Source organism: Falco rusticolus, chromosome 4 (assembly GCF_015220075.1).
Source record: "Falco rusticolus isolate bFalRus1 chromosome 4, bFalRus1.pri, whole genome shotgun sequence".
NCBI classification, from domain to species: Eukaryota; Metazoa; Chordata; class Aves; order Falconiformes; family Falconidae; genus Falco; species Falco rusticolus.
Window position 1 is genome coordinate 46,756,121 of NC_051190.1, and position 25,533 is coordinate 46,781,653.

The following is a 25,533-nucleotide window of genomic DNA, read 5'->3' on the forward strand; positions in this document are numbered from 1 at the left end:
ACAGCAGCAGACTAATACCGATGCTTCCAACAAACATACTCGCTCCACTGAAGAATCCCTGTCTGAAGTTCTGACTCTGATACTGGACCTGTCAATAATCACAGATCCCACCAAGAACTTGTGCTGTCAAGTGCATTTTTTAAAGCCTCATAAAAAGATTTTACCAGCTGGAGTGCAGTTTTCTATCTCAACTTCTGCTACTCGAGAAAGTTACAAATATCACCTAAGCAGGTGTTATTTCCTACACACACAGTACTAGCTGTTATTTTGAAAAGGAGCACAATTAACACAATTTAAAGTACAGATCATCAAGTATCTGAGATGTACTTGAGTTCAAAAGTTTGGCAACAATTTGGAACAATCCCACCTACTTCTGTAAAACTGGTGGCAATGTAAAGGAGGGAATCTTTGAATACAAAGCTGTTACAAAACCTGAGAGTCTTAACAGCTCACTTCACTACTCTTCTCCCAGATTTTACCTTTCTTGCACTTGGAAAGCACACAAGTCTTATCACCAGAATGAAGCTTATTAGAATGCCATTTTCACAGAAGACTGAAAAAAAATCTAGACATCCTACCTTGATAGTTTTTGACTGAAGTCTGAGGCCATTCAGTGTGTTTATTGCTCTTTCAGCATCTTTTGCGGTAACGTAGTTCACAAAGCCATAGCCTAAGCTGTGTCCTACATGGAAGAACATTTTTTAAATTAATCCTAAACAAAAGGAAGTTATCAACATCAAAATTAAGGGAAATGCAAATGAGAACAAGTAAACTGAACATAATCCACACAGCAAATATTTAAATAAGCCAAAGAAGTTTCTCAAGGCTGACATACATCAAAATATTTAAGTAACTCAAAGCTCTTTCATTTGCCACTTTGGACATGCCACTGTCTTCAAGAACAGTGCCTATCACACAGCTGCAGATCATCCATCAACAGTTAAGAAATTAAAGACTAAAAATACTGACTCTGAACAGCCTTGTAAACTTCATGGGTGTGGAACAAAGGCAAGAATTTAACAAAGTTCATTAGTACAAACTCTTGTAGATAAAGAGCAGAAAGTGAGAAAGTGTCAACAGAGGAACTGCTAGGTAAGAAATCATCAGGCTACTCATTTCTCTGTAGCTATTCCAACCTTACTCCTCGAGAGAAGAGGGAAAAAGAAGTTTTCAATCCTTCACATATTCATATAGCTAACGAGCAGTAAGTCTCCCAAACACAGGATGAAACTGAAGAGTGGAAAATTCTCTTTAATGCAGACAATTAATGTACTATTACTTTATATAAGTTTACTCTTAACTCTCACAAAAATAATAATAATAATAATAATGCAAGTCTTTAAATCGTTTAAGGAAATGGATATTTATTTGGATATACTTATTTATGCTGCTTCTATCTTCAGCCTCCACAATCAACTATATCAATTAATCCATCTACTATCAAATATAACACTACATACCAAGATCATCTTGGCTTTCAATTACCCAACTATTAGAGACTTATCACTGTAGACCTAAAAATAACTAAAGATACTTTCAAGACCATCCGGTGCAATAGAGCAACTCCCACTCAATAAAATATACAGCTTTTCAGACAACTTATCCTTGTCTCGTCAGTTCCATGGGATTTTTCTAAAGAAAACTGTAAGCATACATGGGAGAATGTGCTTACTTTAACAACATACTATTTTTAAGTTATTAAGTTCTGTTGTTAGCCTTGAGAACACTAGAAGACACAGCTAACTGTTAATAATAGAGGATTCTCTTCTGAAATAAAGCCCTTTTTTAATAACACAACATGGCTCTGCATTAGTCTTAGCTGGTAAGAAAGTTTTCTTATACTTTCCAGACATTTCAGAACACCAAATATACCCACCCCAATCAAAAAAAGAAGATTCAAATGGTGATCACCCTAGCAGAAAGTATCAGAGAAACTGAACAAAAGGGCTGGAACAGACACTGCACACTAACTCGATCTACTGAAAAAAAGAATCACCAGTCTACTGAAAGCAAAGGCCTCTGAGTCTAAAAGCCGCAAGGGATGGAAGGAAGCGCCAAATAACCCTCAAGTTGTTATTACTACCGGTATACATGACAGATTCACTGCAGATCAACTGCAGCTCCCTGGCATGTCCTCTGCCTTTGTCTGCTTTGTTGTGAAATGTAATATACCAGTAACTCATCTAAACCCAAATAATGTCATTGCCCATTTTCTAATATACCCCTTATATAAACAGTCCCAGTTAAAATTAACTGTCTCCTAAAGCTCTTGAAGAAGCCAGATCCCCTTTGTTTTCAACCCTCTTGCAGGAACAATATCCAACACATCTTCACCAGCACAGACCAAACTCTCATGATGCCAGATGCTTCTGCACAACTGTAATGGCAAATCACTCTTTGATAGCCAAGTAGGATTTAACTCTACGTAAGAAACAAATAAATGCAATAAAAGCAAGATCTTAATTAAGCACCAAATGCTGCACTGTTATCCTTTAAAGAGCTACAGTTAACACTGATCAGGATTTTGCAAACATATCTTATATATACCTACAGCATTTTTGTTGGTTTCTTTGTAACATTGATTTTCTGGTTTATTAGTCAGAGACGGTCAATCATTTAGATCAAATCTGGTTAGTCCACAATCGCTTACCTACTGAGATTCTTCTCCCCTGATTAAGAAAATTAATGATTTAACAATTAGAAATTTTTTTAGCACCTGGACCCTGGCTTATTTCTCCCAAATCTGACCAAAGATAAGAGGGAACAAATATCACACAGACAGTAGGCAATGGCTTTTTACCTCCTAAGAGGGTGGGAAGAGTCCAGCACTCCTCACAGGTACAGCCAGCCAGCACCTGCCCTGAAGGCTCAGAGTACCAGCTGCTTTGCAGATATTTTCAGTCTGGCCCAAAAGCCACATAAACATGAATATTCCAGTAAACTACCAAAGAGGTCCATATCCTAATAAAGTTTACGGAAATAGGTCCTTAAAGACCAGGGAAACAGACTTCAACAATATTAATCCCTCTGAGTCTGAACCACTGAGCCCTGGCAGCCGGGACCGTCATTCCCTGGGTGGATGCTGCGCTGGGGAGAAGGTGCCTATAGTCTCCTGCCAGAGTAGAGCAGGGTTCCACACCATATAAATTTATTAAACTACCTTCAGTACTCATCAGGGGCTCAGCCTACGACCAGTGCAAGCGAGTATCCTTCCCTATTTTCTTGCAACGTTCCCAGAGAACACAGGAGGCATGCAAACATTACCCACCCAGCAGCTTTCTTGCAAAGCATCAGGCAGATTATATCTTTATGCACTGTTTGAGATGACAAAGAAGATTAAGCTACTTAGTTTTGGTTTTATCCTGCATAAAAGTAGCAGCGCTCAGACACACAGGACCAAAAGGGACCACGTGATCTGGATCCAGCCCCTGTAAACACAAACCGTACGTATTTCCTTTCCCTAAAACGTAAGCCAGCTTCACGTTAAAAGCAGTTAAGATTTTAGTGCTAGGCATTCTGGTTGAAAGCACGTTCTACAAACCTCATCCAAAACTTCCCTCCTCTAAATGCAAACCTTCATCCTTGGGATCCAGTTGTTGTTGCCCAAACCCTGTCCTTGAGCTTACACACACTTATCCTTCCAAGTGCCTGTTCCCCAAAGTACACACAAGCAGTGACCATATCCCCTTGGCCACATTTACTGTTTTCTTCCGACCATAATTCTGCACCTTTTCCACTTCTAATTTTATACAGGTTGCTCAACGACTATTCCTTATCAAAGGGATATGCCTATTTAAATGCCCTGGGAAAAGAGGGAGCAGGGATATAATTGGGCTTACAGAAACAAACACAGGTTAAAAAAAGAAGGGTCTGAAAAGTAGCAGGATTACAACAGCTACCAGATTTTCTCTTTATCTGTTGTAGGCGTTTTATAGTAAATTCACACTAAACCCCAGAAATTATAGTCCAGTTAACTTTTACCTGCCACGTGATACAAAAATATCAATTACCTATTTTTCTTTACAAAAACTAGAGTACAGGACTTCCCTTTTAGTCTGTAAATTACATCAGTTTAACAACTTTACAGTCCTTAAGTGCTAAAAAAACCAAAAGCTAACCCATGCAAAAATGACAACATATTAACTGGTCTTGCTCTATACTTAATATCATCAGTCTCAGGCACCTCTTGCTGTTCAGTTACCAAGTTTCATCTCTGAACAAGCTAGGGTATCTAACACACGACAATCCCGTCACTGCAAGAGGCATGTTCCACCGTTCCCCTGACAGATCACTCTTGAGGAATACTCTCTGCTTCACAATTTTACTCCATATTCCTTCCTCCTAAACAATACAAACTACCTTCCTTTGAGGGCATGCCAGAAAATATATAAGGAATCGGCATTTACAAAGCATTATGGTTTATGTCAAGTGTTTATCCCAGGCAAGGAAACAAGTTATTTGCTTTATCATGATGTTAAGAGCCTGCTAGAAACCTATCGTGCAAAAGGCGGCAGTACTGCAACAGTTTTTAAACTATCTTAGAAGATAATAATTAAAAAACCATTAAGAAAAAAAACTTTTAAAAGTTTGCATACACATAAATGCAAGTGTACTCAAGAGACAAAGTTTAAAAAAAAAAAAAACACCACACACAACCAACAAGTAGGTCCTTATCTGGATGAATAATTAACAAAGTGACCATAAAACCTAGTTTTAAGCAAACTACCATACTCCTTCAGCAGAAAGAATCTGGTTTTGTTTCCATGATAAAAAGCCCTTTCATGAAGGAGGGCACGCATTTTCTTTCTGTGCATCACTTGGTTTTCTGTCCATGTCCTTGCTTCCTTTCCCAGCTCCCTGAGACACACTGCTTCAGTTACTAACTCGTTTCTTATTCCCCTCCTGTTACTGACTGACAACTCTAGTTTCACTGGGGAGTCTAATATGAGACCAGAGCCAGGACTTAATTTTCCACTTCACTACAGACCAGCTGCCCCCTCTGGAAGCAGCTAACATAGATTCTCCCCATCCTATCCTTCTCAAGAACCTAAATTTAAATCTGGCTCCTGTCATGTCAGAGAACCTCAGTACAAAGGCATTTTAGTTTAGAATTTGTTTTCTGAAATGCAAAACAATGCTCTGAGATTAAATTAAAAAGGCCCAAGTACATAACACAGAAGGATGGAAGAGATTCTCCCCAAATGTCACTCAGGGGAGGATGTGGTGTCTTGGAAAGAGAGCTGGGTTTGGGGTTTTTTGTTTGTTTGCGTTTACAAAATGTGCTGTGAGTGATAACCAGACAGCTTAAATACATGTGAATACATCAAGCACCACCACATCCAAATACCAGGCATCAATGTGCTGAAAAAGGTAGACAGTACCCCTTTTCTTCTCCCATTCATGGTACCATTTCTAAATTTTGAGTTTATTTCTAATGTAGTCCTTAAACCAAAGCCTGGGATTACCAAAACTGGTACATGGAATGCAGACTCTGCCCATTTTCAGTGGACTAGTTATTCTGTCACACATTTTTGGAAGCACCCACTCTCATAGTCTATTTTTAATTGAGTGAAAACTCATTTCTGTAGGTTTCCGCTAGTTTTCTTCTGTCTTTTTTTTTGTCCACTGATCTCAGGAGATGATGCTGGTTTCTAGCTCCTCCTTATGTCCTTCAGCCCAATGTTAAATCTGCTCCACATCATAATTTTTAACCATTTTTTCACTTCAATACTTTAAACATCAACTTCAGAACCTGTCATGTTCTACACACACTGCTTGGCCTGACTTTGGAGACAAGCAGTTTGGAGACAAGCAGTTGCTATTTGTTACCCTCTTGGCAGTTTTTGTACTACAAGATATCCTTACAAAAAAAAAAAAAAACAAAAAAAAACAACCAACCACGAAACAAAACAGCTTCTTGAAGGATTTTTGTCAAGACATACTTCTGGATGTTAACAAACATCTGAAGTATTTAATCACTGATCTCCAAAACTAACAGAAGGGCATGATTTTCCATTACAAGGCTATGCTGACCAAGCCCTATCATCACAACATAGAAGTGATTCTATTTATTACTAGTCTACCACACAGCGCTCAGTATTTTTGAAAATACAGGAAACACCCCTACATGCAGTTCTTCACTAAAGATATACATGATGCATCTCAGCTTCTCTGAAAACAAGTGAAGCTGAAACTAAAACCCACAGCCCAAACAAAAACTTTCCTCCTGATCCAGTCCCAAAGTACCCAGTCCTTCATTCTTCAGCAATGTCCTTACACCTAAATTCATCAGTGATCCTGAGAAATTGCTTCGCTTCTCTGAAACACACCCATTCCTTCCCACTTCTACCACAGTGACCACAGTTAAGTCCCAGAAAACTAGAAAAAGTGCTGCTTGAGCTAGAGCTAAGTACAGTAGTTTTAGCGCAGGTATTGAAGTAGCAAGTTAATCTTAAAAATCACTTTCACTTTGCCCCAAAAAATATTCTACAGTCTTCTTACACATTTTAGAAAAAGGAAGTTGTTTTTTTTTCCCCCCAAGTAACTCCTTGAAGCTACAATTAATCATTCTGAATTACTTTTTACAGTTATGCTTCACCTCCAGTTTAGTCATAAATGCTGTCCAAAACCATCATTAGTCATGCCAACACCAAAAGGGCACTGCAGAAATCCCACATAATCATGTTCGTGTCAGGCTGGGGGCAAAGCTCAGCCTAGCTGGATAGTCTGGTCTTGTGCCTAACTAGTTAAGACATTTGGTAAGCACTGTACTGTTTAAGGCCGGATTAGTCAGATCAACACTGAACCAGGAATCACTGCACCGTGCTCCACTCGCACTTTAAGCGGATCTAACCAAAAGCCACATTCTTGAATGCACATTTAAAGAAACTGCATACCACCAAAAGTGATTAAAAAGCTAGGGGAAAAAAAATCCAAGGTTAATGATGTATTCCAGTTCCACAGTTAACAGCAAAACTGCATGAACAATTTAACGGTTGTTTTCCAGGCAAAAGGAAGCAATTTCGGTCAAAGAGAATACTTTCCACAAAACAAGAACACTTAAGAATTCTGTTTCCAGACTGGAGTCCACTGCACTAGTAAAATGAATGGTTACCCTGTCATGCAAGCTAGAGCGCTACTTACTGCCTTTCAGATCTGAAAGCAGTGCAATAAAATCCTCCTTCCCTTCTTGCTTTAAAAGCTTACCAGGACACAGCCATTTGTTTCTTTTCCAGCTGCATCATTTCCGTGCAAGCCTTCCAGAGAAAACATCACGAAAAGAAAAAGACAAGGAAAAGGTGAAGATGCATACCAATCCCTGAGGGATTCCAACTGCCTGGGAAGTGATTTCTTTTCGGTTCTGTAAGCCACGTGCACACTTGCAGCCTGAGTCAGCTCTAACAGCAAGCACTGCTGGAGATGGACCCCAGATTTCTGCACACAACCTTAACAAGTCATCCCAAAACATCCATTCTGCTCCGTGGTTTTCAGCAACAGTGGAGCGATGCCTTTGTACCTGGCAGCTGATCAAGGGGTTCAACCTCAGCAAGCTCCATCAGAGCTCAAACTTACATAAGCAAATACAGACAGTGGAGAGGAAGCCCACCGTCTCCTTCCAGTGTCTGCACCGAGATGGCTGCATTTTGGTAGCTGACAGGTACAGCCAGCCTTTGGCACAGTCTAAAGGATCATATCCTAGATTTCCTAGAGCAGAAAGTCATGAGTATTTTGTCATGAGTATCACAGGGATACCTTATTCCCTGCTCAAGCAGTACAGAAGGTGTGAGGGAGGGAACAAGAACCCTCAAGAAGTTGGATGCCTCCCTAACAAAATCAACTGCCATCAGACTGAATACTTTTACAGGGAGGTGCACACAGCACACCTGTCACCAGGTACTCAGAGCAGGGCTATGGGTGACATGAGCAATAAAAAGATCCCAGAGCAGTTTGAAACCTTAAACACATGGGAAATGTTTAACCCAATCTTTTCAGATCTCTAAAACAGTTGGGTTTGAAAGCACCAACACTTCAGCAGAGTGAGGGGAAGAACAAAGAAATTAAATGCAACTTAACACTCATGGCAGACTAACTTTCAGCTTTATCATTTGGTCCAGAAGGACTAAAAATCTGTATGCCTGCAAAAACAAGCAGACTAGAAACGACCAGGTTCTCTCAGAAAACTTACAGCTACTGATTAGAAGCATCTGCACTGCGCGCAATCAGATATCCCGACATGATGAGCCACCCACATCTGTGCTGCAAGAAATCCAGCAAGACTAGCATGGCAAAGGCCTGAATTTCTGCGTTAACAGATACTGAAGGAGGAGAAACGCTTGAAAAAATGTTCACCTATAAGAGAAGTCCAACGCAGCAGACTGTCCAGAAAACCGTACCCCAGAATATGGATGTCCCAGCAAAGTAAAGCACCCCCAGTGCAAAATATGGTATGGGACTGATTTCTTCCATTGAATCATCTATGATAGGAGGCAGTTGCTCCAAGAAAGAGGACTTTTAACATTATACACATTTGGCACCATTGAGTCTGAAATCAGTGCTAGAAGGCTACGGTCTAATCAGTACAGACTGATCAGACAAACCCCAGTACTATTTCCTTGCTCTCAGCCTCATGAGCCAGAGCCACAGGAAGAGAGTATTTAATCAGCTGAATTGGGTCGATGGCTACTCACAAGCCTCAGCAATTACCACAAAAGGGCCAGGAGATGCAACAGTTACATCTCAGACTTGACACTGTGCCATACTAAATTGGGAAGCGACCTTCTCATGCTTCCCCAGGGCTCAAAGCCCCAAGATATGGCTAGTGCTAGTCTTAAGATCTGACAGAAAGAATGATATCCAAGTTCTATAGATCTCTTATGAAAATCCTGGACATCCACGACATACTCACCATAAATACAAGTACAGTGAGCAACAGAGCAACATCCCATTATTTGCCCGCTGACCCCAAGTACTGATTCACTCATCACAAGTTAAGCAAAGCCATGTCTGGAAGTGCTTAGGAATGCAATACACAAACTGAAGAATGATGAGACCAGCACCCTATCTTTCCAGTATGATCAGGAAGAGCTGAAGGAGCACTGCACCCTGTCTAATCTTCACCTTAGCGTGCACAAGCTTCTCTTTACAGTAACTGCAAAAAACAGGAAAAGAAGTTATCACATCTCAACAAAACAAATGCATAGCTATACTTTTACCGGCTGCTATAATCCATGTGTACACAAAGCAGAAAATTCATAGTAAGGAATGTAAACTGACACTATGGATTGCTGCTACTTTCAACTTCCTATAGCATTCATCAATAACAAAATAAGGGATAGGTAGCCTAATGGTTTCAAGAAGTTTCTCTAAATTGTATAAGCACAATCTAATACATGGAACATAAGATTGTTCTGTACCATGCTGTATTTGAAACAAAATCCAACAACATACATACTCTGATCATAATGAAATACTTTGCTAAAACGAAACTCTGGCTTTCAAATAGATTCTTGAATTTAAGTAATCAGTCTCCTGACAGCTAAGGCTAGTTCAGTAAATCATTAAAAACTGCATTCCAGGCAGAAGACATTTTCTGTCCTACATGTTTCACTAATAGAGAATTAATTGAGAAAAATAAACATACCAGTTATTGGTTTATGAAAAATAAGCATTATCAAGCAAAGATTGATTTTAATTCTGCAAATACAATCAATAAAGGCAACTCCAAAGACAAAATGCTTTAACAGAATGTCATGGTGGCACTAAAGCTGTAATTTCACTGAGAAAAACTAAACTGATCTAAAAAAAATTGCAACAAAAGGAGGAGTTACATCCTTGCTGTCCAGGCCACTCAACCCCACTGCGTCTTATGTGCCAATATTATGACTTATCTGACCTCACAGAAACCAAGGTCAGGGAGCTAAACAGGTTTTTCTGCAGAAATGCAAGTGGTGGTGCACAAGGAAAGCAGAACTCTGCCACAAGACTGTTCTCTACGGGGGCAGCCAAACATCAGACCTGCTTAGAGTGGAGTTTCTCAATACCTAAATCTTAATGCAAACATGAAGGGGCAAAAAGAAAAGCAAAAGGAAGAAAAAGAAAAGTGGCATTTTCAGAAGGTTCCTGAAGAAGCCAACTGGTTTCACTGATACTCCAAAACCACCAGTGAGCAAGAAGACTGGGAATTGCTTGTAACAGCGTTGCAAGTGAATGAAAAATTAGGTAGCAACAAAATTAAGTGGTCTGACCAACGCAGCCACCAAGAATTAAAACACTTGCAATCCCTTTAAAGAGAAGCCAACATTTTTGTCCACAGGCACCAAAGGACTCTATGCAACCCTAACAGGAATTTTAGTCTCATTTTTTCAGAGGGTTGTTAAGAAAAATCTGAAGCACACAAGTATATGTTTTGGACTTTAAACTACCCACCGCTGTCAAGTTCCAAGTTAAAGTTAACCAGATTTTACCAGAGTATTTGATGCTACAGGGAACAGTGTGAGGTAGGCTCTCAAACTTCAGGTAATGATGTGTCTGGCTTCCCATCTAAAATATCCTTACCTCCTGTGCAGACGATTTTGTGCTTAATTGAAAGTCTAAGGTGTGGATCAGCTGTGACATTTGTTAATGATAGCAAGCCATTCATCAAGTAGTCTTATTTCCTTGGAAAAGCAGCCTCCAGAGCAAGCTTCTGCTTCTAAGCATCTCAAACTGTATGACTACATCTAGGTTGATAACTCAGCTACCAAAATATTCAAAGAAATCTGTATTTTATGTAAGTATTTCATGATTATTTTCGATATACATTCCATAAGTACAGATTTAGACAGACAGCGATCATGTGAAACTTCATCTGAAAGAAATTAGGAGAACTAAAGAGGCATGGAAATCAGAGAAACCATTCTGAAAGTTTTTAATTAGTTCTCACATCTCTTCTCGAGCACATAAACTAAAGTCAGTTAAAATAACACAGAAGGAATTCTCATGTGTTTCATCAGCTTTCATGCAGTTTTTACACAGTGAAGTAGTTTCAGACCTGTTTCATTATGGATTAGATAGATAATGATCTAAGACAGTATTGCTAGGTTCTGAAATACAAGATCGAGCATGTGGAACAGCAAATTCCACAAGGAAATCATCTGCGGCTGAGAACAAACAAGTATGCATAGCTAGTTAACAACACAATTGCTTTTGTTTACAGAAACAACCACGCTCTCCCACTAAATCCAAGATTCCATGAATTCTGAACAAGAATAACCAGAATTTAAATGTAGGATTAAAACATCTTTGCAGAGCAGATAAAAAGCTCCTGCAAATAAATACTTACTGAACCAGTTGCTTTACCAGCATTTTTTTGTTTGCAAGGAAACATGAAGTTTCACAAATCTGAACTGTTCATTCCTCTCATTTTTTAAAGCTATAACTATCAATCCTATTCAAAGAACTTACAAGTTAAATTCCTGAAGCGCTAAAGCCTACAACCATTTCAAGCACATACCACACCTTTATTTTACTGATCAAAATCAGATCAAGAAATTTGTTTGCATATTTAGAGCTCTAGTAAGACTCAAAAATTCACAGACTGTAGGAAGAATAAATAAGCTGGTGACCAAATTCAAACTATTTTTAGACACGCCTATTGATGTTCAAATTTAGGAACGGTATTTCTTGGAATTCTTAACCATATACAAAACAGTCATTAACTTAGCCTTAAGTATTCTACCTTCCTAATCCTCAATGTCTAGTATTAGCACTACTGTAGTTACATGCATACTTGTCAATAGTTTGATTACACACACACACACACAAATATTGAATATTTCTACATCAAATTGCATTCAATTAAGTAATTGCTTGAGCAGTCTACCACAAAGTAAAAATTTCTTATATACTGGATTATACCTGCAACTTTGTCCCGAATAAGTTTTGCAGATTCAACTTCGCCAATACTGCTAAATAGACTCCGTAATTCATCTTGCGTCATGTTCTGAGGGAGGTAGTTCACAATTAAGTTTGTTCTACCAATATCATCCCTGCAATCTTCAGCCATGTGATCTTCATAACCATTAGACATTTTACAATATATCTGCAAAGAGAAAAATCCCACATAAGTTCTAGATCTTTGCATGTCAATAAGCCAGACTTCCTCCACCTGAAATAAGTTTGAATGTTTATTTTAAAAAACTGAGAACAAGCAACCCTTTCAACTACACATTTTTTCCACTCAAAACCAAAACATTTGTTGAAAATTCCAGAACAATTCACTCTTTGAAACTAACAAGCATGGCATTTTACAAAACTCTGTACCATTGAAGAGCTCTTAACATTTTTTTTTACATTAATAAAAAGCATTAAGACAGACTTTGCACACATTCCTGTAAACACCAAAGTATTCACAACAACAGAGTTAAAAATCACTTTCCACATGTCCAAGCACTTGACTCACCAGAATCAAAACTGCCACCTCAACCTTACTTCCAACCTTATGGTCTGAAATTTTAGAAGACAGAAAGAGGAGCAGCAGCAGCCAGATCTACTATACCCAGTTCAGTATTTCAAATGCGGACTATTTTCTAAATGTTTTTTCCTTCATGCTTTGCTTACCCTCCATCTTAAGGCCCTGTTATTGTTAAATAGTTGCCTTTCGGTGACCGCTTAATTGCATATAGGAGACAGGAATTTGTACTGGAAACCTAACTTTGGTGCTTGTTGAGTATTTGATAGTTTCTATTTTTGCACCTTTTTAAAGAAAGCCTAGAGAAAATACCCAGAAATTCCATCATATGAAGATACTCTCTGCCTTAATCAGCCATGAGCAGGGACTGAATCCTGATGTTTCAGATGCAGAGGACATGTACAGCTCAAACTCACAACAGCCCCATGATGCTCTTCCTTCATGACCTGCCGGAATAATAGATTGTAAATTTTTTTACAACTACTTTGAAATCAGGATACCTAAACCCCATCCCTGCTACAGGAGAAAAGTGATGTCTAGAAGATTCAGCAAGTCTAGATCAGCATGTTCTTTCTGGAAGGCACCACCACCAGGAAGCTGATTTCTTGTATGGTTCCAGACTCTGGTTCTCAAGTTCACTGCTGCAGATTTGTTCATCTTCTAGTCCAAGAACGTTAAACATCTCTAGCTCCAAACCAACATAGTTTTGTTTAACAGTTCTTAAAAACAGCTGTGAAGCAGACAGAATTAACAGAAAAGCTGCTAAAAACCTGAAGTGAATTCATGGCTTCCTGATGCTCGGTTCAGCACTCCACACTGTTTGCGTGTTTTACCACAGAACCTGAACTCTTTGAACTATGTCTATGAACAGCATACAGAAACGTCAATGTACACCATATACCTGCAATAATCTTACGTGTTTCCAAATTCAAACTCCACCAGTAAGAGGCATAAGACCAAACACTTGGTTTTTGGAGGAAATTAAGGCTAATCTGAAAGGACTGAGTTTTTTGTCTTTAATCCGGCATTCTCACGATGGGAATACCACCTGAAGTTTGGCTGCATATAACTAAATCACCAATGCTTGCTTAGTTAATTATCTGTTCTTGCTATACTGTTTACCAGCTCTGTAAATTCAGATTCACACTGCTGTATTTCCAGAATCAAGGTAAATGAATGCTTCACCTGATGCAAGAGATCAGTCTAACGACAGATTCAAGCACCAGAAACTTAGCAACAGACTTGCAACTCTTAACTCCCTTCTGAAAGTTTAGTGTAAACCTTCCAAGTTCAACATGAAATCTGCTTCTCATTGCATCTCTCACTGCCACCTTAGAAGAGTTAATTACCACAGGCTCAAAGATAATTTTGCGTTTACTTTAATAGGACTTTTGGCCAATACATTCATTTGGCTAAAAGAATAACATAAGATGCTGTACAGAAGCAACTACTATTAAAATTCCTCTAGCTGCAGTCTGCCAGAGAACTGAGCATATTATCTGAAACAGGTACCACTATCACAGTGCTAATCTTACCTGAGGGGATAATCAATCCAAGCTGTATTAGAACAGTTTAAGATACCATTGTTTCTCAGCCAACAGTAAAACATCAGGTCAGGTGTTCAGAAGATGTAAAAGCTTCTAGCTCATCTCCATGCACAGTGAGCCAGCAAGCCCTGCAGGACCATGTAGTTAATAACTGGCTGTTTGCCAATTTATTTTTGCATCAAGGTGGCTCAGAAGCACTCATATGACCACATACGCTTCTCAAAGAAGGTGATTTTGAGTTACAGCCATTGACACCACAAGACAACTATGTAGCATCAGCTTAAGAGTTTTGTGAAACTTACAGACCCCGCTGCCTTCTATGCCAAGGGCCCGAGCAGCAATGATGCACCAGCTTTATTTTACGGAGCAGGATCTACTACAGGATGAAGCTTTCCAGGGATTGCACCACTACTGACAATTATTTACAAGTTGAAAAAAAATGGAAAAAGTCAGGAACAGCACCTAGAAATCCTAAATCTAGAAAGTGAATGCTGTCTGCAGGAAGGGATTTTCAGTCTCCTCACCAGTAGCTATTGTTAAATCATGTTTAGCATTTATTTCATACTTTCTTCTTGCAAAGGTCAGATTTTAAATGACGATAACAGAGTACACCATTTGAGAACAATTCATGACTAATATTGAGATCAAGCACAGTATAGATTTAAACTGAATCTTTTTTTTTTTTTTTTTTTTTGGTAAAAGGATTAACAGCTTGCAGTTTAAAGGCGAGGTCTTGCTCCCTCTCACCCACTGATCAGCATTTTACTCCCCATTTCTGTTTCAAGTGTCAACACGAGCAAGCGCCAGCACCCTTCTGTCCACAGGATAACCAATCTGCACCATGGAAGCAATGGAAACCTACACCAGGAGGGAAGCACTTTTTGTTTTGTCAGCAGTTTTAATCTGCTTTCCTTGCAGCAAGGTTAAGCACCAGAGCTAATGGCAGAGGATAGGAAAGAAAGAGCAGATAACACAGAACTAGAAGCAGGGGAAGAGACACTCCCACCAGATGATTTTAAGCTGCCAGCTTGTCCCACTTGTGCCGTGACATTATATCATTAAATACATGTTCCCTTCCAGCTCTGTCAGAACTGTCTGAGCACAACCTCAGAAAAGTTTCTTGTTCTGCTAAATGACACTCAAACAGCTGAACCTTCTTTGCTCAAAATATCCAAGCTATAAAACCAGGTGACTTATGTCTTCAAAACTGTTTTAATGGAAGGCAGCTTTGCTTGCCTGTCCGGCATAAAATTCAAGCCCTACAAGCACAACACACCAATGTGTTGACACATATGGAAGTTGTACAGTACAATTAGAGTATTTAGTAAGCAAAGGCAGAAGTGCTGAGATTTTTCCAGCTTTATGAGACAAAAGTTCAAGTTCCTTTCACTTTAACCCAATCTGCCCGTGATGATACAAATCCTTCCCGCTGCAACAATTCTCCTCCTGCCAAGTTTAAGAAGTTACTATATACTTTAACACTTACCAAAACCTTTTTTTTTTTTAAAAAATAAAGTATTTCCTTATCCTCCAAGGTGTATCTGCTGCCTAAAAAGGTGGCACCACAGCTAGATACCAAGCATAGAAAACTCCTCAGCACACCAAGATGGCAAGCTACCAGACTTGTGTGTGGCATCAAACAAAACTGACAGGAGTTTGGCAAACGGTCATCAACTTTAAATCGTTTTACCACAGTCTCTAATCCCACTGTCTGCAAGACTTACCATCTATATCTCCCCATGATAAACAAGGGGTGCCTAGGGCATTGCTGATTCAGAAGCAATTAGAACTGTGAAGGAAGCTTTCCATCTACTTTTCTTCAGACATTAGGAAAAAAATTATGGGATGCCCTTGCATAAAGGCCTGGCAAACACTTTCATGGGCTATCAGGAATACTATGTCTTTATCGCTTCTGTGTGCTTTAAAGAAGAAAAGGAGAAGAGTGCTGATAAAGAAGATGCCTCTTTCTCCTTGATCTTTCACCAAGCACTTACACAATCTACTGCCAGACTAACACTTTCTAGCCATCCTGGAAGTTTGTGGGAAACCACTTCCTCCACTGGTGGTGAACAGTTCCCACACCAGCAAGAATAAAAAGTGTCCCTGAAGAATCATTAACCTTTGCATACTGCAGAGAATTCCAAAAAGAAAAGGTGGTATGAGATGGTCAGTATGGATGACATGAGAAATGCTACATGAGAAAACAAGTTTTTTATTCTGCTGTCGCTGAAATATGTTGAGGGAATCTCCTGATCTTTCTTTACCAAAGAGAGAACGGTCAAATTGTATCAGTAAATATTCCGGGCTTGAAAACCAGGCCTAGGAACCAACTTGGATCTATAACTTCACTAACTGATGTTTGTGAACACACATAGACATAAATCAGAAGTCTTAATGTACCGATATCCTCATCAAGGTCGAGGATGGATGGAAAGATGGCCTACCAGCTCCATTTGGGAAAGCTATCTGTAATGAGATGGATACTTCACAGCCTTTCCAAAAAAAAAAAAAAAAAAGCTTTCAATTCTATATCCCCAAAAACGGAAATTTTAAGGCTAAGTTCCATTGCACTGCAGTTCCTGAAATGATTTTTTTTAAAAAAAACAACCAAACCCTGCAACAGCTTGTTTTAAAAGGCAGCCTTCTCTTTTTTTCTGTGTGTAAGGTGCTCTCAAATTTATGATCTCAAGGACATAGAACAACCAACAGGAATATGTACTGTGCCTTGATCTTCCCTTAATTTTGGAGATGCTCAGATTCACATGGCCCAGCACTTTACTACCTGCCTCAAATATTGCTCATTCACGAACAGCCAGGTCTGCGTTCTCAGGTCTCTGGACTGCACTGAAAAGATTTCCAAGGTATTTTTTCCAGAAATTCGCACTGACCGTGACAATCACCTTCTCACAAAAGTGCGAAAGACCCCAGAAGGTTTAAAAGAAAAATTACACAAATGGTTCTGTCCACAGACCAATAGAAGCTTTTGCCAAACGATGCTCAGGATCTCCATCCAGAATTCCAGGATACAGCACCCAAGTCTTCCACTGTGACACATTTGCTAAGAAGAAAGACCTGTACAAGTCTCAGGAGATAATCTGAAACAGGAACACTGGCAAGAAAGATAACTGTCTTCAGGCAAGAGGTTTAATATACCTTCACCTTGTTCACAGGTGTGCAAAGGCAGTAGACCACTACCAGGAGCACAAACTTGAATGCAGACACCTAAACAGATGATAGATGATAACGTGAGCATTTCAGGTACTGCAGAACTAAGACAGGAAATTCTCCAGGAGCAATGAATTCTGTGCTCTTTCATGCCAGCAATTAGCACCTTCATTAAAATCCAAGGAGCAGGTTTTATCACTCCAGCAACTGATCCATTCTCACTCATGCAATATAGTTCTCCAGGCACTGAAAGCCATGTAGCACTGCAGAGGCACAGGTGAGCACTAACACCAGCTGTACCAAAGACAAGAAGGTCAGAGGTACCTCAAACATATTTCTTGTCTTTGATATCAGAAGCACAAAGACTACACCAGTATCTGACACCTGGCCAAAGAGAGCCCGATGAGCGCATTAAAGTATTGTGGCACAGTTTGTGGCAACTTCAACACTGGGAACGGGCCGTAGAGAGCACAGTAGGGTTCTCAGACCACAGCAGAACAGAGGCTGCTGGCACAGGTTACTGACCCAACACCTCAGTCTTTCTTTGCAATGACATGCAAGTTAGCATCACCTGGGCCACACTATGCAGGAAATGCTTCAGCAGACAGTGTCGCACAGAGTCCCTACACTGATGAATTCTCTTGCTGGGATTAATCCTGGTATATGAACAGGGATCCTGCACTGAAACAAGTGACAGCGGCAGAATTCTGCTGGTGAGCTGTCTTGAGCAACCAGGACTTCAGTCTCAAGGGTTTATTCTTAAATACACTGGCTGACCTCAAGAATCTTGATAGGGTGCTTCAAAGTAGACCTTCAGGGCTATACAAACAAGACACCTCCTCCTGTTTCTTCAGCACATGGATGATATTTGTTCACATGCCCCCCCCCCCCCCCCAGCGAGTCATGGTTGACTTGGAGGCAAACCACAAATTTGGCTATCTGTGTTGAACACTGCTCTACCACTCAATTGTGAAGCTGCTGAGCAGTCTTCCTTGGAGATCACACCTGAAATAGAAGAAAAAGGACACTACTGCATCCAGGGAAGCGCCAAACCAATCCAAACAGCTGCAAAAGACAGATGCAGAGGTGCTGAGGTGTCCAGGTCTGACCACATGCCAAAAGCAACGCCACACACACACAGAAGGGCCTGAAGGGCCTGCAGGGTCTCCACTAATTTTAAGTGTCCCAGGAAAACAGTTTTCAAGAATGATCCAACATAGTATTGCCATGCAAATACTTGCTTTGCAGCCAGCTATCGAGACAGGATTGAGAAACCGGAGTTTAATCAAGACATAGAAGGGACAGAACCTGGGAAGGAAGAGGGGGACAAACCCAGCATGTTTTCTTCTCAGAAATCACCGATAGCTGTAAGGAAAATAATAGGTTTCACCACAGAAGCTGCTCCAGCAGCAAGACATTCACATACCTCCCAGAAAACAGAGAAAAAGTTTCCCAGTACACTCCACAGCCAGAATACATCTCAATTTCTTAATCCAGACCTCTCTACATATGCCACAGATTCTTCCCCCATAATCTCCAAGAAAATCCCTTTTATTCTTTACACAAACTCCTTTCATGTTCCCAGCAGCTCTCCACATTACACCCCACAAGCACAGACCTCTCCATGAATATCCGTACAGACTACAGGTCAATGACAATACAACACAAGACCCACTGCTATTTCACCTATGCTGCATTCATACAGCATTACTTCAAATAGCAGAGGATTTTAATCTCAACCAAACACCAAAAGCCAATAGAGGGGGGGAAATCAGCAAATCTACAGATACTCTCTTCAATTGAAAAATAACATTTATAGAGCATCTGAGGGGGAAAAAAATGTTTAACATAAAAGGTTATCCTAGCAGGTACATGCAAAGTATAGGCCACATACTTCAAAACCTCAACTCAGATCTGAGCTACACGCTTAAGATTATTTCAATGTATACTTGGCTGTGATAATGCTTAAGTTTTCCTTATAAATAAAAAAAAATGTTGGTGCTAAGTAGCATGTCTATGTTTAAGTGATACCTGATACTGTTTCCAAAAAGCAAGTCCATGACCACAAAGGAAGAATCTTGACCTCACCTTTTCTTGCTTGTTATACTTGCTTAGGCTGATTGACAGCTGCTCTATTTCATAAGCATGAATCTTACACTTTGCTGGAATAGCCATCTTCCTGAGCTTTCAAGTACAATGTTTGGGTACATATGAAAACTTAAAGGCAGAAAGCGAGGCATCACAGATTCCTTCCCCCAAAATGTACAGTTACCCTATTTCTTTTTTTGTTGTCCCACAGCGATCAACAAGGTCAGTATTCTTTCCCCCGTAGCTGTCTCATCTGACTTCCTCTACCCCACAGCTGCAGTATCTTATATCAGCAAGCAAGAGAAATTTAAATTTAATATTCAATTTGATTAATTTGGCATTTGTACTCTACTCCCTCCTCAAGAGTGAAACTAGCTCAGTCTACTGAAACATGCTAACGAAGGTCACTTTAAAAAGTTTGTCTTTAGACACGAAGATCCTTTCACACTGAAACTCTTAAGCGTTAAGGCACACAAGTTGCTTAACGTACCTGTACGTTCCTCCCATGCTAATGTCTAAGTTCTGTTTGTAAATCTGGAGACCAAATAGATCCTTCCTGCTTGCCAGTCCTTCAGATTTTTCAGAGTTAATAGATCTCATCTTTTTATTGATTCCTTTCCCCCTTTGCGAACCTTGAATTAAGACACTGCCCTTTTTCTCCTTAGCTGGACTAAATTTGAGATTCTAACATTTTGTCATACTGTCAGTTCAGACAATAAAAATATCTCTGTACCAGAGGTGGCCATTACTAAAATCTACTACTGCATTTCCACAAACTTTATTTCCATATGCTAATCCAATGTTTCTTACTACCACATATTTTAAGCTCCTTTATTTTTGTTTTATAACATCAGGCATAAGCCTAGTTTTAAGTGTATTACTGGTCTAACAATTTTCAACTGTCATAATTTTAGTATTTCATAAGGAATTAGCTTTACATATTCTTTAACAAGCAGATTTGTCTAAAAAGCTTTTAAATGCTTCTCTTAGTTGTTTTTATCCATGTTCACGTAATTACATCGTCAAGGTGAATGTTTTTGTCAACGCTTATATTGCCATTCAGAGACAGAAGTATCTGAGGCCAAAAAATAAGCTGCATTCTTCAGAGGAATGACCTCATTTTACCATCAGTCTGATGACCTATACTCAATTCATAGGAACAGAATTAATCAGCTAGGATGCTGTCAGAAATCAGATACAGACGGGCCATAATTACCATCCGCTGCTGCTGTAACATGAACGGGAGGATCAGGGCCTTCCAACATCATCTCTGCTCGATATGTACAAGGGCAATTGGAAACTACACAGCTGAAATACTAAGCACCTGCAGCTAGATCCGAGATTTCCTCGTCTTCCAAGGTTAATAGTTGGCCTTGACAGAGAGAGGAGGCTCTGCTCTGAGTTTCACATCAACAGCTTCCACAGTTGTTTTGTCCCTGGGTCAAAGACACTGACAGTTAACAGAGTTCTTGGGCTGAGAAGAGACAGCTGGACAATTTTATGCAGCTGACACTATCTCACCTTCCGTGCAGGTATTTAAAAAAGGACAGATTTATGATAAACAGATATATATATAAAAAGAAAGAAGTTATCTTCCTCGTTCTAGACAGTGTCAGACTGTCCAGCAATGTCTCTGGCAATTTTTTTCACCTACAGTAAAAGCATCTGGAGACAGAACGGTTGCTGTGGGGGAACAACCCCTTTCCTATGCACAGGACACTTCCAGGAGGTGAGAAGAAGTGGACACAAGAACTGTGAATTCCAGACATTCTGACAACAGCTGCCCCACACATTGATGCATCCTAGGATTAGCAGCTGGTACTTTCACTTTGATGAGACAGGAAGGCAAGTGAAGTAACAAGAGGAGACAGCGTCCAACTTGTTCACCAGCATAAAAGAAGTAGCTGGAAATCCATCTCTGAAGGCTTGATGAGACATCACAACTTGCTACTGCACTCCTACAAGGAGGCCATGGAAGTAGTAGATGAGAGGAAAATTATACTTCATACTTACTATGCCACTGCTAGTAATATTAAAAAAAAGCGCAAAGCCATACACATGAAGAACACCTCTGCCTTCTCAGCATAGCTTATTTCCACCCTACCTCCCCAAAAAAGAACAAAACAAAAAGAAGCTTAAAATCTATTTTTGCATACATCACCTACATATAACAAGGTTGTATAATCAAATGAATCATTTAGGCCAGTAGTTTGAAGTTTGCAGGTGCCTAGATTACGGAACTGCACATCAAAAAAAGGTGCCCTGATCAATTTCCAATAGAAAGCAAAATTTAACACATCTCATTTGCTGAGCTATGTCATTCTTCCTAAATGTTTACATTTGTGGGAATCTCCTGCAGCTGCCTTCCATGCTTTTTCTGAAGTACTCAGAAGTGCAAAAAGAACAGCTTCTCTTTTTGAAGTCTGCAAATACAGCAAGCTTGAGCTTCCTGTAACTCAAAGTCTACCACCTTCACAGATAGCTCATCCACAAGACGTAGTCAGTGCAACATCTAATAACATTTTACTGTAATCAATTCACAGAGGGCTCGTAACAAGCAAGAAACAAGGCAGAGACCAAAGCTTCAGTAAAGAAAGCAGGCTGGCACAACAACTTAAAGAAAGGGATTCTGAAAGTAGAATGACCCATCGCTGACAGGTCAAGACAAGGATGGGTTTTCTCAGGAAGAAAAGTGACAGAACATCCAAGAACCAGCAAACAGAAAACAGAATGTTTTAATTAAGAGCACAGGGCACATTTCATGGTAAGCTAGTATCAGTGCTAGACACTGGCTACGTTCCGACACAATTAAGAAAGATGCTATACACAGTGTTTTCCATTTAGACTGTGCTTACAACTACTGTTGCTCCAACAAACCTGGTGCTGCATGAGACAACTTATGTAGGAAAGCAGTATAACCACATTTATCTGGTGCTGCAGAACCACCCACATCAGGGCTAAATAACTAAGGCTATAAACTCACTACATAATATACGTAACAACTGTATCAGCTTAAGATGTTCCCGGCCATACTCCAGTCAAGCCAAGGGGACAGCCTACTGCAAGTGCAGGTCATAGTTCTGTAACTCAGCATTGCTGAACACCTTGAATCATGAAATCACAGACTCATGTGCATCATTATACAAATACAGTTACACTGCTTCAGAGCAAGGACTAGGACAATCACAGCGTACGTATCATGCTGCACAGACTTACAAGCTAAGGAATCTAGACTTTATTATCTATCATACAACACCGACATAACCCAAGAGTCAACAGAAATCTAAGAAATCCTATCAACCATACTGGCTTCATAAAGCCTCTGGAACATATGCATCACCCCAGTTTTAAAGAAAGATGCACAAGTCAGAGATCTCTGTCCACACAGATCTAGAAAGAAAAGTAGTTAAGACACGAGTACTGGGGAACAGCAGGCCGGTAAAGAGGTAAGCGCTGAGCGATTCCAACAGCTAACATCCACATCCAAGGCATAAAATGAAAAAGGAACAGAAATACAGAGACCACAAAAAGTCATCAAATGTCAACAGGAAGCATTAATGAAGCAAACGCATCTCTACCCTTCTCATTTCTTTCCTCCTCTATTTTTCCACAGATGCCTCATTAAGTGGATCAGACGTCCCAGCAAAAGTCCTTCACACACTAAAACATGCCTCCCTTCTCAGCAAGTCTCAGATATGAGCCTCCGTCCAACAGATAACGCTCCTCTGCTCCCCAGCGTTACAGAACATGGGAACCAGCACACGCTTCCACCCAACTATTCCCCCAGAGCCAGAGGCCCTTCATCCCGGCCACCTCCAGATGCGTTCCTCACCCACGGCCTCCCACGGAACAGCCCAGGACACATTCTCGCCTCTTCCAATCCCCCAAAAAGGGATTCACTCTACTTTGAAAAGCCTCCCACGAGTACTAACAATAGTGGGCTGCTACTTTAGTCGTGATTTCTTCCGGCCAGAAACATTTAGCACAGCGGTGCCGAGCCCTGCCCCGGGCAGGCCCAGAGCTGCACGGCCACTAACACGCACCGGCCGCAGTAGGAAGCCCACCCTCGGGTACTGCCAGTCAGTAAAGACGCGCCACTCTGAGCGGAGGTGGGAGATTCAAAAGCTGCGCCCGTACGGACACAAGCGAAATAAACACGCGAGGAGGCAACGGGAGCAAGGCCCCGCGGCGCGGTGCGGGCCCCGGCCGCGCATCTGCCGCCCCGGGCCAGCTCCCTGCGCCGCAGCCCCAGGCGGCCGGACCCGCGGCCTTCTCGCCTGCCAGCGCGGAGGCCTAAGGGCCCTGCTCCGCCGCCCGCGCCCCGCCCGCCTCCCGCCGGCCCGCGCGGCCCCGCACGCCCGCCCCGGCCCGCAGGCCGCGGCCCAGCCCGCCGCCCCAGGCCCGCGCTCCCCGCCGGCTGGCCCCTCCCCCCGCAGGCCCCAGCTCTCCCCCTGCAGGCCCAGGCCGCGGCCTCGCGGCCGCAGCGCCCACCGCCCACTCCCGCCCGCGCCGGCCTCACAGCAGCCGCCAGGGGCTCCGCGGGCCCCACCCCGCCGCCCGCGGCGGCGCGGCCTCACCTGTCGCCGGCTCGGTAGGGCCTGGGCAGCGGGAGGGTAACGGCTCCGCAGCGCGCACAACAAGCCGCTCGCAGCGCCGCGGCCACGCCCCCGCCCCGCCCACCGAGCCCCGTTGGCTGTCGCGCGCACGTGCCCCGCGCCCCGTTGGCCCGTTGGCCCGTCCGTCCCGCGCCGGCCGGGGGCGGCCTCTGGCGGGCGCGCCGAGGGGAGGGGCGCTGCGCGTGCGGCGCCGGCGGCCTGGCGCGTCGGGCCGGTCCCGCCGCCCCCGGCCTCGCCGCCCCTGGCCCCACCGCTTCAGCCGCCCCTGGGGCCGCGCCGGCCGCCGCGGTGGCAGGGCCATCCACCGCCTGCGCCCCCTCGGCCGGCAGCGAGGCCGCGGGTCTCCAGGCTGCCGCCTCTGCGGGTGAGCAGGGGGCCTGCGCCGGGCTGCTCCCTCAGCGGGCCTGAGGGGCGCTCCCGGCGGGGCGGTTGGTGGCGGGGACAGCGTGACCTGAACGGTCCCCACCGGGAGGGCTCAGGGCCTCGGGAGCGGCCAGGAGCAGCGCTGGTGCTCCCCCAGCCTCGGCCTGTGCCGCGGGCCTGCTGAAGCCATGGGAAGGAGCAGGAGGAGAGCGTGGGCCTTGTCTGCATCGAACCCTGGGCACGAGTCCCCCCATACCGCTGTTGTGGAAGGTGAAATAGAAGTTTTTCCCTGTAGCAAAAGTTAGACTTGAGCAGCAGGTGCAGCAGGACAGCCCCAGGTTCTAGCGTGTTTGTGGTTGGTGCCAGCCTGTTAGCCAAGGGCCTCCCTTTCCGTGGGTGCCGGTAGGGGAACCTCCCCAAGAAACAGTGCAAAGGAATGCTTGCCCACTGGCTGACAGAATAAATCGTTCCTGTGTAAACAAGATACGAGTGATGATCTGCAGGAGAAGCTATGGTGGTCAGCGCTGCTCTATGCTCTGCCAAGTCCTTCTGCAGTGACCTTAAGGGATCTGCTGGTCAAGAGTTTTCCCTCTGTCCACTGCCAGCAATTGTTTGGTAGCCAAGGGCATCCCTTTACACCTGAACTGCACAGGAGGGGTCTGTGAATATAAACTTCCACTATTCTGTAAGAAATAGCTATCTTTTTGTCATTAACACAGTATTCTGCAATAATACCCGTGGTACAAAGAAGTACGTTTAGTGTGTGACATACTTGTAAGCTTGCAAGTCTGTAAATCCTGTATACCTCTCAAGGTACTCAGCTTTGGCCAAAATTTCAGAGTATGGCTGCACTAAAATGTGTCGTGTTATTTTTCATTCACAGACACATCGTAAGTTGAGTTTTACTTAGTTGCATAACATAACTGAAAATCAAATGAATGCACCTTCCTCTAGACTAGAACAGTGAAATCCCACCTGAGGGATAGAAACTTGCAATATAGCTGCAAAACCATTTATACGAGTATGTGTTCTTTGCCATTTCTTTACATACATGTGTCTGAAAATACTCTGTACCTAGTACGAATTACACTGGAACACATGGAAAATCACACAATGAAAATGCAAATATCCTTCCTCTACCTATCTTGTCATGGCCTCTAGCAAGGCCTTGTATATGGAATTCCCAACATTGTTGCACTGCTGATATCTGGTTTATCTGCCCAGTAACCCATTTGAGAAAACCCTTCAAGTGGTCCTGTTATCCTGGGCCATTATGTATGGGCTCCTAATTTATACATTATGACCA

The 25,533-nt window shown here is 42.1% G+C and overlaps 2 protein-coding genes across 10 annotated transcripts in view; one reads left to right on the forward strand and one right to left on the reverse strand.

The window, feature by feature from the left end:
* The window catches only part of ELAVL1 (ELAV like RNA binding protein 1), a 36,937-nt gene extending 13,009 nt beyond the window's left edge, over positions 1-23,928 (reverse strand). For all 3 annotated transcript variants that reach the window (XM_037384544.1, XM_037384542.1, XM_037384543.1), the window contains exons 1-3: positions 23,826-23,928; positions 11,896-12,079; positions 579-682 (exon numbers count right to left, since the gene is read on the reverse strand). In XM_037384544.1, the coding sequence (XP_037240441.1) occupies positions 579-682; positions 11,896-12,067 (276 nt within the window). In that variant the 5' untranslated portion in view covers positions 12,068-12,079; positions 23,826-23,928. The remainder of the gene's footprint in view (positions 1-578; positions 683-11,895; positions 12,080-23,825) is intronic.
* A 153-nt stretch (positions 23,929-24,081) lies between these two features.
* MATK (megakaryocyte-associated tyrosine kinase) overlaps positions 24,082-25,533 on the forward strand; it is a 31,709-nt gene continuing 30,257 nt past the window's right edge. For 6 of the 7 annotated variants that reach the window (XM_037384507.1, XM_037384509.1, XM_037384508.1 and 3 more), the window contains exon 1: positions 24,082-24,497. The gene's annotated coding sequence lies outside the window, so the exon portion shown is untranslated. The remainder of the gene's footprint in view (positions 24,498-25,533) is intronic. The other variant, XM_037384513.1, reaches the window with a different exon arrangement.